Source organism: Balaenoptera physalus (genome assembly GCF_965194825.1).
Source record: "Balaenoptera physalus genome assembly, chromosome: 5".
NCBI lineage: Eukaryota > Metazoa > Chordata > Mammalia > Artiodactyla > Balaenopteridae > Balaenoptera > Balaenoptera physalus.
In genome coordinates this window covers 33,609,611-33,626,283 of record NC_138884.1, presented here as the reverse complement: position 1 = coordinate 33,626,283, position 16,673 = coordinate 33,609,611, and the positions used below count along the sequence as shown (strand labels likewise).

General features: G+C 49.9%; 1 protein-coding gene across 6 annotated transcripts in view; it reads right to left on the bottom strand.

Annotated features, from left to right (window-relative positions):
* Positions 1-6,143: 6,143 nt before the first annotated feature.
* ARHGAP10 (Rho GTPase activating protein 10) overlaps positions 6,144-16,673 on the bottom strand; it is a 319,062-nt gene continuing 308,532 nt past the window's right edge. For 3 of the 6 annotated variants that reach the window (XM_082463357.1, XM_082463356.1, XM_082463355.1), the window contains 3 exons: positions 15,131-15,283; positions 13,940-14,031; positions 6,144-6,908 (listed from right to left, as the gene is read on the bottom strand). In XM_082463357.1, the coding sequence (XP_082319483.1) occupies positions 6,820-6,908; positions 13,940-14,031; positions 15,131-15,283 (334 nt within the window). In that variant the 3' untranslated portion in view covers positions 6,144-6,819. The remainder of the gene's footprint in view (positions 6,909-13,939; positions 14,032-15,130; positions 15,284-16,673) is intronic. The other 3 variants (XM_082463359.1, XM_082463358.1, XR_014264077.1) reach the window with 2 other exon arrangements.

Genomic DNA, 16,673 nt, shown 5'->3' with positions numbered 1-16,673 from the left:
GCCTGTCCCAGTCCAAATTGTCTGCTCTTATTTTTGTACCATATTGCTCTTAAAAATCTTGGTTTGGTACAATTCATAATTCACCAAAACTTCTTCATATAATTAAAAAAGACACTAAATTAGTTTAAAATGAAGCAATTTATATCTTTATGCAAAAACATATGTCTGTCTTTGCAAAGGACTGTAAGCAGATTACAATAAATCCTTTAATCACTTGTTGTTTTGGAAACGGTTCATTTGAACGTCTGTAGGAGCACGTGGATTTTGTGCCCTTTTAAACCTGGATTATATGCCCTTCTGCCTACATCCAAGATGGAGTCACCATTTTTTTCCCCCATGTTAGAAAGCCCTGTGTAATCCACATATTAATTATCCTCTTTTGGGACTGGTTAGATGTCCTACTGCTAATATTTGGTTCACTGAAATACCCCATAACAATTTTATAACAATAACTACTACTGATGTAGCCACTAAATGCTATAGGCACATTGCCTCATTTATCTTCGCAACCACATGGAAGCGTGTTCATTTTACAGACTTCGAGACTCACCTGAGTAGACCAGATGCCCCGTCGCATTCCCAGGTCTTCCTCCACACAGTGGAGTCTTGCTCTCACCCCAGGTCCTCCTGGACTATCAAGAGACTCCATTCCCACCAGCTGTGATGCTTCTCACATTCCTTACAGGCTGCTCCCCTTGATGTCACTCATTAATACGAACCACAAAAGAGCAGTAAGCAATTATGAGTTCATCTTAAAACTAGAAAACATGTATTTCCCACAAGAGAAATTCAGGTACATTGTTAATGTGTCATTTAACTGGTGATTGGTCGAACTAGAAGACTATTTGAGAGTTAACCACAACTTTGCTTTAACACAATTGATATATTTCTGGAACACAACATAGCCGTGAAACACAAAACAGGGAAAAAAACTATTTAAAAAACTTCTGTGCACAAATTTGTAAAGGCTTAATTGAAAATGAAGGTAATTTTATATCTTAAAATTTATGCAATCTGACCTGTTAGGGAGCACAGTTTGTCGCAGAGAGCCCCTGACTTTAAACAAAAGCCATCGTGGGCTGTGAATCTGCTGTGGCCAGCGGTGGGGGGCAGGGTGGAGGCCCCAGGGTTGTGCACCCTTGGCTAAGGTAGGTGCCCTTTCTGAATAGAGCAGGCTCGTTCTTGGGTCAAGCGTGACTGCATTTCCAAGACTAAAAGTGCTCTCGGGCCCAAAGGATCCAGCTGCACATTTAGGAATCATTAGCTACTAAGTCTCTGCCACTGAGCCAGCCAGCCACTGTATGCCAAAGCAGTAAAAAATTATGCATAATGATGCATATATAATTAGGGGTTTGTTTGCTTCTGTATGACGAATGTCCCTCAAGCAAAAAAAAACAATGTTCCTTTATGTTAAAGTCAGCTCCAACATACTTTTTGATAAACTGCAAATGTATCCAGACTAAAATGACTTGATTACATGTATGTCTCGCACTTTAATTCCAAGTCATGCAATTGCTGGTGCAGCAGTTTTCTTGGAAATAAAACAGTGGCTTCCCAAACAACATTGGATAAGAGAAGATTAAGATATGATCTTAACGTTCAGCATAGATAGACCAAGCCTGGATCCAAAGCAAAGTGAAAGATGGGGCAGGGTAGCAGGTAGTTAGCTGCAAACCACCCCATCACCGAGTGGTTTAAATCAACCATCATTTATTATTCTCATGAGTTAGCTAGCGGGGGGAGTTCTGCTGATCTGGGCCAGGCTTGGCTGGCTTGGGCTGGTCATGCAGCCAACTGGTCTGAGATGATTTTGCTCCATGTGGCCTCCCCTCTTCCAGCAGGCTAGCCTGGACATATTTTCATGGTAGAAGCAAGGCTCTAAGACAGTAGAAAGGGTTAGCACTTTTCAAGCTTCTGATGGTATCAAGTTTGTTTCCGTGCCTTTGGCCAAAGCAAGTTACAAGGTCAAGCCCAGAGTTGGCATGGCAAGGCTCTACACAAGGGCCAGAGAGAGGTGAAATTTGGGATCATTCAACCAATGTACCACGCACAATTTAGGTATTTTTTTTCTTAGAATTTATGTTGCCAAGACAGTGATTTCCAAGTTTTCCATAGTCTGAAAAAGCCATTTCTTTGGCTCTTCATGCCTTGGTCCAGCCTGGTCCAGAGAAGGTCATGGTTCTTGTGAAAACTGGCTTGAGCCGAGTCGGCTCGTGTTCCGCCCACTCTCTGAGCTGCTCCACCTGCAGCTGCTAAACCCTCCAAGGAAGGAAAAATTCAGACACTGACGCATGGTACCGAGCAGCCTAAAGGAATCCCGTGCACTTACTGCCCATCCAAAATGCGGTCTCTTTTTGGGCAAAAATCTAAAGTCTACTTTCCAGTCAAGTTGATATTCTGATAGGAAAGAATTCTCCAAGGTACTCCACCCAGCAGATTTGAGATACTTTTAGCCAGACATTAAAGCATTAGGAGAATGTGCCGGGTTACCCAAATAGGGGAGCAATAAGGTACCACCCAGGCCAGTCAAGGAAAAAGAGTGCTGACAAGCATCAGAGAAGACATTTGCAGAGCTAGGAGCCGGAAAGCTGTTTGAGGACACTCTCCTGGAATAACATCCCTCCCAGAGGAGGGAGGAAAGAAAGTCGGGTAGCTCAGGAAGATTCAAAAAGTCACGCAGAACTCTGGCTGAGGAAGGAGTCACCAGACCTGGCTGTGAGAGTCTTCAGGGGAGAACCAGTGAGAAGGGGCCCAGCGTGAAAGCAAATGGGGAACGGAGACAAGGTCAAGAGGAAGGAGGCAGCGTGTGCCCTTGGGAAGGCAGAGAAAGGGCGAACAATATAGGGCAGAGGGAAAGAGCAAGGCATGGCCTTGGAGAAGGTACGCTGGAGGGAAGCAGGCATAGCTAGGAGATGAAAAGAGGGGCAGAGACTAACCCCACCCCACAACATGGTACCCTGCGGCTACCCTCTCCCATCTTCCCCGGTTACTAAACCGTATTTCTTGCCAGGTACCCTTGAGGCACTTAACATCATCATTTGTCCCAACCTCCCAGTGAAGTTGGTACCACTCTCTCCATTTCACAGAAGAAAACTGATGCATAAAGGGGTGAAGTGAACTCGTCCAAGGTCACCAAGGTATAAAACAGTGAAAATAGAATTTCAAAATAGGTTGTTTTTTAACTCAAAACACGTACTTTAGCCACTGTATTTGTTTCCTAGAAATGTTGTAACAAGGTACTAAAAACTGGGGCAGGGTGGTGGGGGGAGGCACTTAAAATAAACAGAAATGTCTTGTCTCCCAGTTTGGGAAGCTAGAAGTCTGAGATCAAGAGGTCATCAGGCTTGTTTCCTTCCAAGGGCCATGAGGAAAGCATCTGTATCTGGCTTCTCTCCTTGGCTTGTACGTGGCCATTTTCTCCCTGTGTGTCTTCACACTGCCTTCCCTCTGTGCTTGTTTCCGTGTCCAAATTTCCCATTTTCATAAGGCCACCAATCATATTGGATTAGAGCCCAACCCTACTGACCTCATCTGAACTAATTACATCTGCCATGATCCTACTGCCAAATGAGGTCGCATTCTGAAGTACTGAAGTTAGGACTTCAACATATGAATTTTGGAAGGTGGTGCACAATTCAATTCATAGCCATTGTCCCCTGCCGGCCCCCAGTGGCAAGATGGTAGAGCAGAAAGACCAAGGCTAGCTTACCGAATCTAAACAAAGCTCTCTGCTCGAGAGCCTCCATTAAAATGAGATAATCTCCCCTGGCTCAGTCAGTCCCCGTAAAGAAAGAATGAGTTGAATGCCCACCACCGGTACAGACAATCCATTGCTTTCCCCACCCATACTCCCAACTACAGACGTTTCTACCACTACAAAGAAAGGGGGGTTACAGCCCCGCCTAGGCCACTTGGCTCTGATCTCACCTGGCATCTCCTTTCCAGGGACAGAGACCACCAGGGCCAGCCTTGAGGTGACACCATCAAATGCAAGCCCCACCGCAAGTAAGAAACAAAATCTGAGCGCCCTCTTTTGCCCAAACCCCACGCCCCCATCGTGCCTCTGAATGAACACAGGCCGAAACCTGGTCTAAGCAGCTGGTGCTGAACGAGGCGGGGCTGCGGGGCCTGAGCCGTGAGGGAGGCAGGCCCATTGCTCAGCCAGCCTTCAACAGATGCTCCGGGGATTGGCCCCACCCATGCAGCAAAAACACAGAAAAACCTACCACCCCATCCCCCCGTTTCTCCTCTGGGGAAATGAAGATGATCTGCCAGTCAAGGGAACACTTCCTGATCCCATTACTAAGTATACTCCGGGCCAGGCCCAGAGGGAGGCTCCCCAGCTGGGGGCTGTGGCCAACGTGGCCACACTGGTCCTACTTGCAGAGGAAGACACCCCTGGCTCCCCTCTGGTGTGACCCCGTTCTTCCTGAAACAACCACAGGAGGGGATGGCAGGGCTGGGGCTGGGGGAGCCCTTGCAGCCAGCGCTGTCCTGAGGCTTCACCATCGCCACACTGTCATCCTACAGAACACAGATGCCCCGACAACAAAGAGGCAAGTGACACTCACAGCAGTAACAGTATGGGGACTAGCTGTACTAAGTGAGCACGTACTATGTGCTGGGCATGCTACTGGCATTCAGTCACTTCAACCCACAACCTCTGAGTACCGTTTCCTTTTTAGAAAGCAGGAACAGAATCACAGAGTCAACTTAATTTGCCCCAAACCACACAGGTAGCCAGATCTCATAGCAATTTCCTTGACCAAGGAAGTGGTGATAAACGCACTTTGGGAGTTAACAACAGTTTGGTGGCAAAAGCAGGTTGGGTGCACCTCACGGTGAATGAGCGAAGTCTTCCTCAAGCGAGCAAAGAAATCAAGCCCCAGTGTGGTGGGTCATATTTTTACTGCCCCATGGATATACACCAATTAAGAACACGGCCAGGAAATCACTCCCAGTGCTAACCTGAGCCCACTCACTGTAACTGCCCATGAGTTTGTATTTTCCCACGGAAATGGGAGAGTTTGCCCCAGGCCAAGTTTTTCTTCTACATCCCTAAGCAGCGGGCAGGGGCAGGAAGTGATAACTCAGAAACACGGGGGACACGGGGGACGATACCATCCCCTCCCCCTGCTCAGGCTGGCCCTTGGCCTTAGGGCCGGCCATTGTCATGGGGCCCTGGGCTCTTCAGCAGCCCCAAAACCCTCCACTGGGCCTGCAATCCAGTATTTGAAATTATGCTGCACTGAGATTGTCCTTACTTTTAGGTAGAACACGGATACTTTCCGACGGGCCTGTTCCCCTCTTCACACCTGACCCCAAACTTGACACCTTACATGGTCCAGGGGAGGCGAGTTGCAAACTGATAACCGGCGCTCTGGAATCATCTCACCTGGGGAAGAGGCGACAGACACATCCTTCCTGTGACCACCTTAGGGGAGAACTGTGACAGGCCGAGGAGCCTCCCGTGGGGAAGACAGACAAGCCGGGGCCCCCAGAGCGGGCCCTGGAGCGGGGCTGGCTTCACAATCCTGAGGACCCTAGAAATGAGCTCCACACCCCAGGGATCCAGGTCAGCGGACAGAGAAGCTCCCCCTTCCCGGAGAGGTCGGTTTAGCCTGTGCCTGGGAGCCGGAGGCTGAGAAGGCAAACAACAGAGCATCCATTGCAGGGGCGTGGCCGAGGTTCCTCCAGGAACGGTCCGAACGCCTGGCCCGCCGTCCTGCAGCCCGGCCTAGATCCAGATGGAGACGTGAGCGCCAAGGCCTGGAAAACATAGGGAGTGTGGGGTGGGGACAGGGCTGTACACTGAAGGTCATCGCGAGGGCGGGCCTCACACACAAAGCCCTGGGGGGCAGCGCCCCAGCCCCATCCTGGCCCGGGTTCCTGCAGGACACGAGGGAGAGGCCAGCTGAGGCAGCCGGAGGGGGCCCGCCAGGATCTCACCTGTCAGAGAAGACCGCTGCCCCCAGAAACACGCCCCGCTCCGAAGCAGCAAGGCTCCTGGGTAACCCATCCTGCAGGTGAGCGCACACGTGCCAGCACCAGGGGACAGTGCGTGCCCGTCCACCGGCGGCCAGATCGTGAAATGTTACAGAGTGAGTGAATTCCACAGTCTCTTCCCCACGTGAGGACACAGATCCAATAGTAAATTATATTTTATTTCATGTACAGAGAGCTCGGGGCTGAAAGGTGGTGGTTGGGGAAACAGCACACAGGTGAGCAGCATGGAGGAGAAAGCCTGTTGTGAGTCCGCCGGTGCCCTAAGTCCAGTGAGCGTGGGGTCCCCAGGGCAGCTGTCCATACGGCAAGGAGCCTCTGTCCGCTGCCCTCTGGGTTTAGACCAATGCACCGCCCGCCCGCGGCAGCCCCTCCACGACACCAGAGTTAAGGGCACATCCTGCAAACGCAGTTCCCTTTCAGGTGCGTGGGGGGGGGGGGTGTCCAGTGGTGTGGCCGCCAGTGGGGCAGGCGGGCCGGCAGAAGGCTGCCCTTCCTCTCGCTCTGTAGACGGGAAAATTAAAACTCACGAGTCCCAAGGCTTGAAAATGCAAAGTCCATTCTGTTAACCTGGACATCCTTCTCCCGCTGCACATATCCGCACAGCCCTATGCAGGTCTGTGCCGTGCGTCCCCTCTCCCCCCACGTCTAGCAGTATTCCACACACACACACCCCCACCGGAGTGCCAGTCTATGATCTGTCATTGCCGTGTGTCCAGGTGGCCGTGGGTTCACCCGGGGGGAAGATGGTGCTCACACCCCACAGGCAGGTCCTCGGGGGCCAGGGTCTGCAGCGGGGCCCTCACGGGCCAGTGGCTACAGCAGCTTGACGTAATTCTGTGGAATCAGGCCCCTCTTGCCATTCAAAGTCCCTTCCAGCCAGCCAGGTTCTCTTGAGGTTTGCACTGAAAAGGAAGAGAAATCCTTTTTACCAAAACACTCCCGGGTACTTTCCACCTGGGAACTCACCGCACCACTGTGGGTCTTAAAGGCTCAACCAACACCGAAACGGGGGCCATTCCTGGGATGTCTGGTTACAGATCTGCACAAGAGTTATTTATAGGTGCCCCCCTGGCCACCCCAGCCTTCACCTGTCTTCGTGCCACAGCCTCCTAACCGGTCCCCCAGCTTCCGGTCAGGCTCTTCCCAATCCACAGTGCACAAAGGAGCTCAGTGAGCTTTCCAGAACACACAGCTGGACACGGCACTGCCCTGCATAACATCCACTGTCTGTAGGAACAAACCCAAGCTTGCACGGGCGCCTGGCCCTGCCACCTCCCGAGCCACCCGTCACTCGCCCACAAGCACATCATGCAGGTCACCCACAGTGAATCATCCAGAGAAAGCCCCGGCTGAGCCTCTAGGCCTCTGTACCTGCAGCGGCGTCTGCTGACATGCCTTCCCCCACTTCCTCACTGGGGAATTCTTCCTCAGAGACCCCAGATACCCTGTCCTCTGGGGAGTCTTCCTCGGCCATTCTCGGCACTTGCCAGGCCTCACCGGCATCATCTGGGCCCCTGTGTGCCTGCCACCTGGACGGGGAACTCCTGAGGGCAGGGCGAGGCCTTCCACAGCTGGGCGCAGTGCCCAGCACACTCCACGTTCCGCCAAGAGCCATGACGGACACACAGGACAGTGACCGCGGGCTGGACGGCAAAGGGCGCAGGCTCCAAACATTCATCACCAGGGTTTAGAAGCATCCAGTAACCCCCAGCTGTGGGCAGGCCCCGACTCAGGCCTCGGCCACGGCCAGGAGCAGACGTGGCAGCCGAGCGTGCAGAAGAAAGGGGAGGTGTGGGCTGGATCAGCACACCAAGTCGGGAGCTGGCCGAGCAAGGCAGCCACGACCGCAACCCATCAGAAGACGGCTGACTGTGCAGCTGAAACCCAGCACACATGTCCACGCGCCCAATACACAAACGCTTCACGGAACAGTACTTCCTCACTACGTGTGATGCACTCTTTTCTATTATTTTTCAATGCTGATGGCAACTCAGCAAACGGGGTTCATAACGCACTCCTGTGTAGCAACCCACAGTCTGACCTCTGCATGGCTGGTCCTCTGCTTTCCTCCCCGTTTATGTCTGGACGATCCTCCTTGCCCTTCAGATACCAGCTGAGGTATCCCCTCCCTCCGAGACCACTCCCAATGCTCCAGACCAGGTCAGAGCCGCCATATGTGCCCCCTACTCATTCCCTGTGAGTTGGGGGTGTGTGTGTGTGAGACAGACAGACAGACACAGACACACACACACACACACACACACACTGGACTCTCCCTCCTAGTCTAGGCTCTAACATAAGACGGCCTGCGTTCCCCAGCACAGTGCTTGACCAGGATGATTTGCTGAAAGGATGAATAAACAAATGAACCAGAGATGCGCCCTCCAGGTGACCTGGTGGCACCCCTTTCTTCGCACCCTGACTTCTACCCCAACATCGTTCCTCACAGCAGGGTGTTTAAGGGCTCTCACTTAATCCCACGCTGGCAATGCCATTGGAGCGCAGCCCCCGTTGGGGAAAGGGACTGGATTCTATGGGAGAGGCACCCAGGGGTCGTGCAACGCGGGGTGGGGGTCTGGGGGCCGAGTAGATCCTTTCCTCAAACACTCAGGGAGGTAGTGACCATGGGGGAGGAACGAGGGCCATTCCCGCTCGTTCCCGCATGCTGGGCTGCCACCTGGCCACAATCTCCTGTGGGGACAGGGCAGGTCGGTAGCTCCACGCCCCACACCAAGAGGCTGCTCACTGAAGACTCCCATGACACACGGCAAACAGTACAGCGCTCGCTTGGCACACACTGGGGAGCACTAACTGTGTGCCAGCTACCGCCTACGCCAGGGACCCTGTCCTGCCACTCACGAGCTGTGTGGCCCCGGGCGAGGCTCACATCCTTAAGAATCTGATGAGAATGTGATGACAGTTACACCAATGCTCCCCGCTAGCACGATCTTTTCTACCTGTGGCAAAATATATGTAACGTATATATGTAGATATGTAACCACTGTACCCATTTTTAAGTGTACAGTTCAGTGGCATTAAGTACATCCACAATGCTGTATAACCATCACCACTATCCATTTCCAGAACTTCTTCATCTTCCCAAACTGAAATTCTGTCCCCATTAAACACTAACTCCCCATTCCCCCTCCCCAAGCTCCTGGTAACCTTTATTCTACCTTCTGTCTTCATGAGCATGCCTACTACAGATATTTCATATCAGTGGAATCATACAATATTTGTCCTTTGGTGACTGGGTTATCTCACTTAGCATAATGTCTTCAAGGTTCATCCATGTCGCAGCCTGTGTCAGAATTTCATCCCTTTTATGGCTGAATACACTATTATATGTATAGACCACATTTTGTTTATCCATTCGTCTGTCAGTGGACATTTGGGCTGTTTCTACCTTTTGGCTATTGTGAATAATGCCAGCTATGCACATGGGTGTACAAATATGTTTGAGTCTCTGCTTTCAACTTTTTGGGCTATATATCCAGAAGAGGAATTACTGGATGACATGGTAATTCTATGATTAATTTTTGAGGACCTGCCCTACTATTTTCCACAGCAGCTGCACCATTTTACATTCCCACCAGCCATGCACAGGGGTACCAATTTCTTCACATCCTCACCAACACTCGTTATTTTCCATATTTTTGATAATGACCATCCTAATAGGTTGTAAGGTGGTATCTCACATTGGTTTCTCCATGTCCTCCTGATTTACCATCCCATAACGGGGACACTGAGCTAGGGACAAGAATACTTTGTGAGAAGCTTTCTCCAGAACAGAATCTGGTCTCAGCCTGGGGTATTTTTTAGCATAATGTCAACAATATGAATGACAAATATCTAAATCATCATCATTATAAAACAAATAGCAGGAACCCACACTCAACTCAAGAACTGCAGCCGACATGGACGCCTCCATCCTGGGCTCATTCCTGTGTCCTGCCCTCCCCCCTCACACCCTCCCCCTGCTCCAAGGGGATCGGCAGCTTCAATGCTGTGTTTCTCACCGTCTTACCCCAGCGATGGTTCAAACACAGGTTCATCACATATGTTTATATCCCTAATAATATACTACTTATTTTGTATATTTGTGAGCTGAACCAGAATCACACCCTATAGAGTCTTCTTGCACTTAATTTTTTTACTTAAAATGAGTTTCTAAGATTCCCTCATGTTAGGGATATATATAAGAACACAACTGTTAGGTTGTGGGGTCTATAAGAGGGTCAACTTTCTAAGATAATGGCAAGCTGTCTTCCCAGGATTGCTCTTTATATATCTGAGGACTTTAAAATGAATCACTAGCAGCTTTTAAAGATGAATCTGGGCCACACCTGCTCCCCAAACAATGGACAGATCCTGTCTCCAGGGTAGAAATGAACAAAGTGTGGCAAACAAGGCAGCCAGCCTCCCTGCCCAGAGAGAGCCAGACCTTGGAAATCCTAATGCCGGGCAGCCCTGGGGAGGGAGACCACTCCCTGCTTGCACTGGTGGCTCTGGCAGCTGCAGGGCTACCTATCGGGAAAGAGAGCAGAAGTGACTGGTCGCCGAGGTAACGTATTTCTGAGGTTCCCCAGGCCCAGAGAAAAGGGCACTGGCCTCTGGTTGTCACACGCACATCAGCTGCCCTGAGACCTTACACACGGCGCCCCCTGGAGGATATGGGAGGCACTGCCCCAGAACAACGGCTAAGCATTAGTGCGTCTACTATAGAAATGAATCTTCAGCTTAGAATTTAAACTCAAGTCCAGGCCCACACGGTAAGAGTGAAGAGCAAGGAACAGTTATGGGGCGAGGTGATTACTAAAGATCCCTTTCCCTTCCACACTCTGGGTCAGGATTTCCTACTGTTGTATATGTTCGCAACCGCGTGACTACTGACAACGCGGCCCAGGGGCCACTTTGACCTGGATTTTGTCTTCTCCAAAGGCCACTGAATGGCGTAAGCCAATTTCCTTTGTTGCCTGCATGAGGGACAAGAGCGGCTGGCAAGGCAAGAGCAAGCGCATTTATGGTAGCTGGAAGACTCCAAATGGACAAATGAACACAGAAAAAACGTCTTAGGCATTTCAGCGATGCTAAGTATCCCTGGTCTGCAGGAAGGACATGTTCCCAGCGACACTCCAGCGGCTGAGTTATAAACAGTGGCCGCCTGGAGCGACGGGGGCTGAGGCCAGGGGATCTGCTGCCCCGGCCCGGCCCGCGTCCGTCATCGGAAGGGAAGAGCCGCAGCCGTTCAAGGAGAGGCATCACTAGATGTGCTCTGAGCAAACACTTCCAACTAGTTATCAAGTCTCTGCTAAGAGATCAACTATGCACCGAAGATGAAGGTGCAAACACACAGAAAAGAATAAATCCTGCTTAAGGGTCTTCCATTTTCTGTGACCTTTAAGAACCACCCTAAGAAACAGTAAGTTTGGGGATGTGCGTTCCGATCGTGGTCCCCGTGCGCATCTTTGGCAACAGAAGAACAGGAGTGGGACGCAGGGGCTGCAAGGCAAGGAGCTCACATCAAACGAGACGTGCACATGCTCCTGTACAGGGAAGGTGTCAACACGTCAACAAGCATCTCTAGAGCAGCTGGCCTGGGGGAGGACCTGAGGACACCAGCGCCACAGAGCCCGGAAACTGAGTGGTATGTGCCTTGGCTCAAAACAAAGCCGGGTGCACGGAGCACCAAGCGAGGCTCCAAGGTCGGCAACATCCTCCACAATGTCTGTGCTGCACACGTGGCCCAAAATGCTGCCCTGACACATCACTACACGTATGGACATCCTTGTGGATTAGGATGGAGAAGCTGATGCAGAGAGAACTTAAGTAACTTGCCCAGGGTCACAGAGAAAGTGGAAAAGCCAACTGACCTCAGGCAAAATAAGTGCAGAGTTGATAGCTACCTGCTATCAATCACTCTCCTGTTCCCGAAACACACTGACATATGTGTGTGTGTATGCCTGTATGTGTGTGTATACATGGATATGAGTATATACAGAGAGAGAGAGAGAGAGAGAAACACACACACACACACACACACACACACACCCACCTACGCACACACTATTTTTCTTAGGAGGTCTCCTGCAAGTCACCAAGGGACTTTAAAAGTGCAGAACTTCAGTGCGCTGCATCAGACATCTATCGGCCTTTCCCAATATCCAAGTTGGCAGAACCGGATTTGATTGGGGTCCTGACCCCCGTTCCCATGTCCGCGTGCCCAGAGGAGGAGCCCCTAGACCCAGTGTGGTGCTGATTGATCTGAAGTCCTGGCTGGCAATGAGTTTAAGGGGAGCACATGACCTCATTCTTGCTATTGAGATGTGAGAGCAGGTCACCTAAGGAAGGATGTTCTGAAAAAGTTTTCTCATGCTTAAAAAAAGAACACAAGGATGAGGCAACCCCCTTCTGCTAGGGTTGAGTGTGGCCATGAGGCCTGGAACTGGGACAGCCATCCCACCCGTGCTGGGGAACCAGCCAGAGGCCCCTGTCCATAAGCAGAGATGGAAACACTGCGGTCTTGGGTGACATCTTTGAGGTGGTGATTAACCAGCCCCTGGAGCTCCCCACGTGCAGACTTCTTATTGCGTGAGCGAATCTGCTTTCATGACTGCTTTAACCAGTTCTATCTGTTACTTGCAGCCAAAGGCATTCTAATAGATACACCTTCCACCAAGGTAAGTATCACATGAACCATACTGTGTTCTGAGGCCCCGAACAAATCTAATCAACCACACAGCGTCAAAATTCATCCTCATGTCCTAAATGGTGGGTTTCAGTGCTCTCCGCTTTCCCTTCTGCCATATGGGTGCCCATACATGACAGGCCTGGAGGAGGGCAGCTAACTGACTCTCCTGCCAAAACTGCATGCATGTATGTTATGGTGACGGAGGACTGATCTTGCTTCTACTCCAAGAGCAAAATTTCTCCACGAAGTATAATTCTGTCATACGTAGGGTTTTTTGTTGTTGTTTGTTTTCTGACACTATCAGGAGTCTCTGGCTCTCCAGAGTACGTAGCACACAGATATAGAAATCTACTCTAAATGAGGCAACTTGCTTTCTAAAAAACAATCATCAGCACATGCCGCATTACTGACAATATAGCACCAGGCGTGTGTTGATATACTCCATATATTCCAAACATTCTGGCTAATCAACCATTCCATTCCAAGCATCAAAGGTTCTTGCTGCCTCTCCAGAACCCTTTTGGGCAGCTCTGCCCCCACACAACATCACTGTTTCCATAGCAACCAATGAATTTCATAATGAGGAGGACTGGGAAGGAAGAAATCAAGGGGGAGGGAAGAGATGTACACTGAACCATGGGAGGAATTTGTGAAATCTGAAGCCGGGCATAGCTCCTCAATGCTTATGTGTGACTATTAAATATGCAAACAAAAATCCATACCCTGGTTTCAGTATGCAAAGTCAATACCCGTATCTAGAGATTCATGCACTATTCAAACAAGCAAAACTCATGTAAAGCATAAGAATGGTAAAGGAACGATAAACCAAAATTGGTCGACAAAGCACCTGTCTGTAGCTCAGAGCTGGTGAACCTGAAGCATTTAGGAGGCTAGGGTGGGGACGCTGGGAGAGGAAAACAGAGGATGCAAATCACAAACATTTCTTGACTCCAAGTGGCACCAGCTTCTCTACATCAGGGAAAGATATCCCAAACGAAGACCCTCAAGAGTTACAAGAGTTGGAGAATAACCAAGATTAAAGCGGAAGTGGGCACCCACAGCCCCTTGGCGTTTGGTTCCTGGGAGCCACGTGGGCAGGCTCTCGCCCAGCCAAAGCATCAAGGGACAGACAGACTTCTGCTCCTGACAACCCCACAGCCAGGGACCGCCTGTCTGCTCTGGGCTGTAGACCCTCTGGGCCGGCAGAAGACAGCCTCCCACAAAGCTCCCACTAACACTTACCATCCTCAAAAATCGCTCCTATTTCAAAAGACAATTCCGAGCTGTGTTCTGCTTCACACGGGTACACTGCCCGGGCCTTCCGATTGATGACGCTGAAGAGGGAACAGGCAAGGCACCAAGTGAAACATGAGAAACCTCACCTTTCCCCCGCCCGCACTGCCCAAATCTCATTTCTATGTCACCAGCGCGGCAGCTCCTTCCAAAAAGGAAATTAGCGGGAAAGGGAACATCGGGCAAACCACAGCACTTGACTGTCAAGTAAATGACTGGTTTCAAACCCCAGTCTTTCTTTAGGGAGCCTCTCTGAGAAGCTTCCCCTGAACCTCTTCACCTACTTCTCCTCTCCACTCAGTGGGATGCCCTTCCCTCTCGTTCAGCGTTATTAGAACCACAGGGCACGTTTATTTCTGAAGCATTTCGGTTTATCTATTAAGGAAAAGCACCGGTGTCTTGAGACCAAAGGCGAGGCAGCGAAGGGCAGAGGCACACGGACACTAAGTGGCTCCAGCCATGCCCCTCGGACGCCCACCTGTCTACAGTGACGCTCTGCTTTCACGCCACCCTGGAAGGGGCTCACTGCTCTCAGCTGGGTCTCGCCCCCAAAAGGGACATCAGGCTCGGCTTCTCAACACTTGTCAAAACATCCTGTGTGTTCTTGTGGGAAAAGAACACAGTGGGGAAGGATGGAGACCAGGCTGTCAGCCAGATGCACACCGAGGCAGAAGGAAGCATCCCACCTCCCCGGAGCAGGGGAAGCCGCTGATGGGGAGAAGAGCCTCAGCCTGCTGTCCCGGAGGAAGGGCTGTGCTAAAGGTCAGCACCTCTGGCCTCTGCACCACTGGCCCATTAAAGAGCTGTGTTAATTACGGTTCCCAGTGCCCCGTTTACCTTCCTGTAAAACAAACCATGTGCTTTCTATTCATGTATAAAAAGTTCTTCCAAAATACGTGGTTTCATAAATGCACAACCAGCACCAAAGAGAGTAGCTTCAAGCAGGTCTCACGTAAGGCATATCTCTAAGAATGTACTTGTTCTTGAACCTTTAAGTCCAAGGCAAGGTTGTAAATGTTGTCCACGAAGTCCAGGAGACCGGCAGCTGTTTCCACGTGGGGAGCACAAGAACGTGCTCGGGTTGATCAGGCCCCTGTGTATGCCGCCCTCACATTCTACATCACGCTCCAAACCACGTACCTGTCAGGTGGCTTGTCCGCTATGGTGGCAGGAAGAGAGAGGGGGAAGGACGCCAGCTTGGGTGAAGGAGGTGTAACCGCTGTGTTGCAGCTCGGTGTGGTTGGTGCCTGAGGGTTAAGCCACTGGACCATGGATGATCGGGCCTGGCTTGGGCTAAGCGTGGAAGTTTGAAGAACAGGATTAATAGTATAAAGGCCACGGAACACCAAATACATGACACCCCATTCCTCAATGGCCAGGATGATAGTTCCTTTCTCTCTCCTCATGACTGAAAGGGATAGAGTCCTCTCCACCTCCTCCCAGGTCTGTAGCCCCAAGAGCCACACCCCAAAACTAGAGATGCCTCACTGTACTTTTTCAGGTTTGTGGAGAAGATCTAGTCTTGTCCAACCTAGCACCATACTGGTGCATTAATTACAACACCAGAATCCAACGGCCAAAACTAGTTGCTTGGACTTTTGAGATATTCATGTTTTCTGCTTATAAGGAAAGTCAAAAGAATCTACAGTCAAGCCCATGACCTATAGCTCTAAATATTCAACAGGGGCCTTTTAATGTCTAAATTGGTACAGCCATTACGGAGAACAGTATGGAGATTCCTTAGAAAACTAAAAATAGAACTACCATATGACCCAGCAATCCCACTACTGGGCATATACCCAGAGAAAACCATAATTCAAAAAGACACATGCACCCCAATGTTCACTGCAGCACTATTTACAACAGCCAGAACATGGAAGCAACATAAATGCCCATCAACAGAGGAATGGATAAAGATGTGGTACATATATATACAATGGAGTATTACCCAGCCATAAAAAGGAACGAAATTGGGTCATTTGTAGAGACGTGGATGGACATAGAGACTGTCATACAGAGTGAGGTAAGTCAGAAAGAGAAAAACAAATATCGTATATTAAGGCATATATGTGGAATCTGAAAAAATTGGTATAGACGATCTTACTTACAAAGCAGAAATAGAGACACAGACATAGAGAAGAAAGGTATGGATACCAAGCGGGGATGGGATGAATTGGGAGACTGGGACTGACATATATACACCATTGATACTATGCATAAAATAGATAACTAATGAGAACCTACTGTATAGCACAGGGAACTCAACTCATTGCTCTGTGGTGACCTAAATGAGAAGGAAATCCAAAAAAGAGGGGATATACGTATACATATAGCTGATTCACTTTGCTATACAGTATAAACTAACACAATATTGTAAAGCAACTACACTCCAATAAAAAAATTAAAATAAAAAAATAAATAAAGCTCTTTCATCTGGTCATATACATGTGGCAACTCAGAACAGAATGCCACTGGGAATCAAGATTCCTCTAGAGTGGACCAAAGACTAGCATTTAAGCGAGAAACCAATGAACAGTAAATCTTTGGTGACCTTAACATTCCCTAATAGTTGCCAATTTTGAAAATAAGTTAATGTAAAAAGGTCAGTAAACAGACTCATGGAGGGGCCTCTAAACGTGGAGGGTTCGATAAATACGTGTTGATCTGAATAAACTATTCTTCA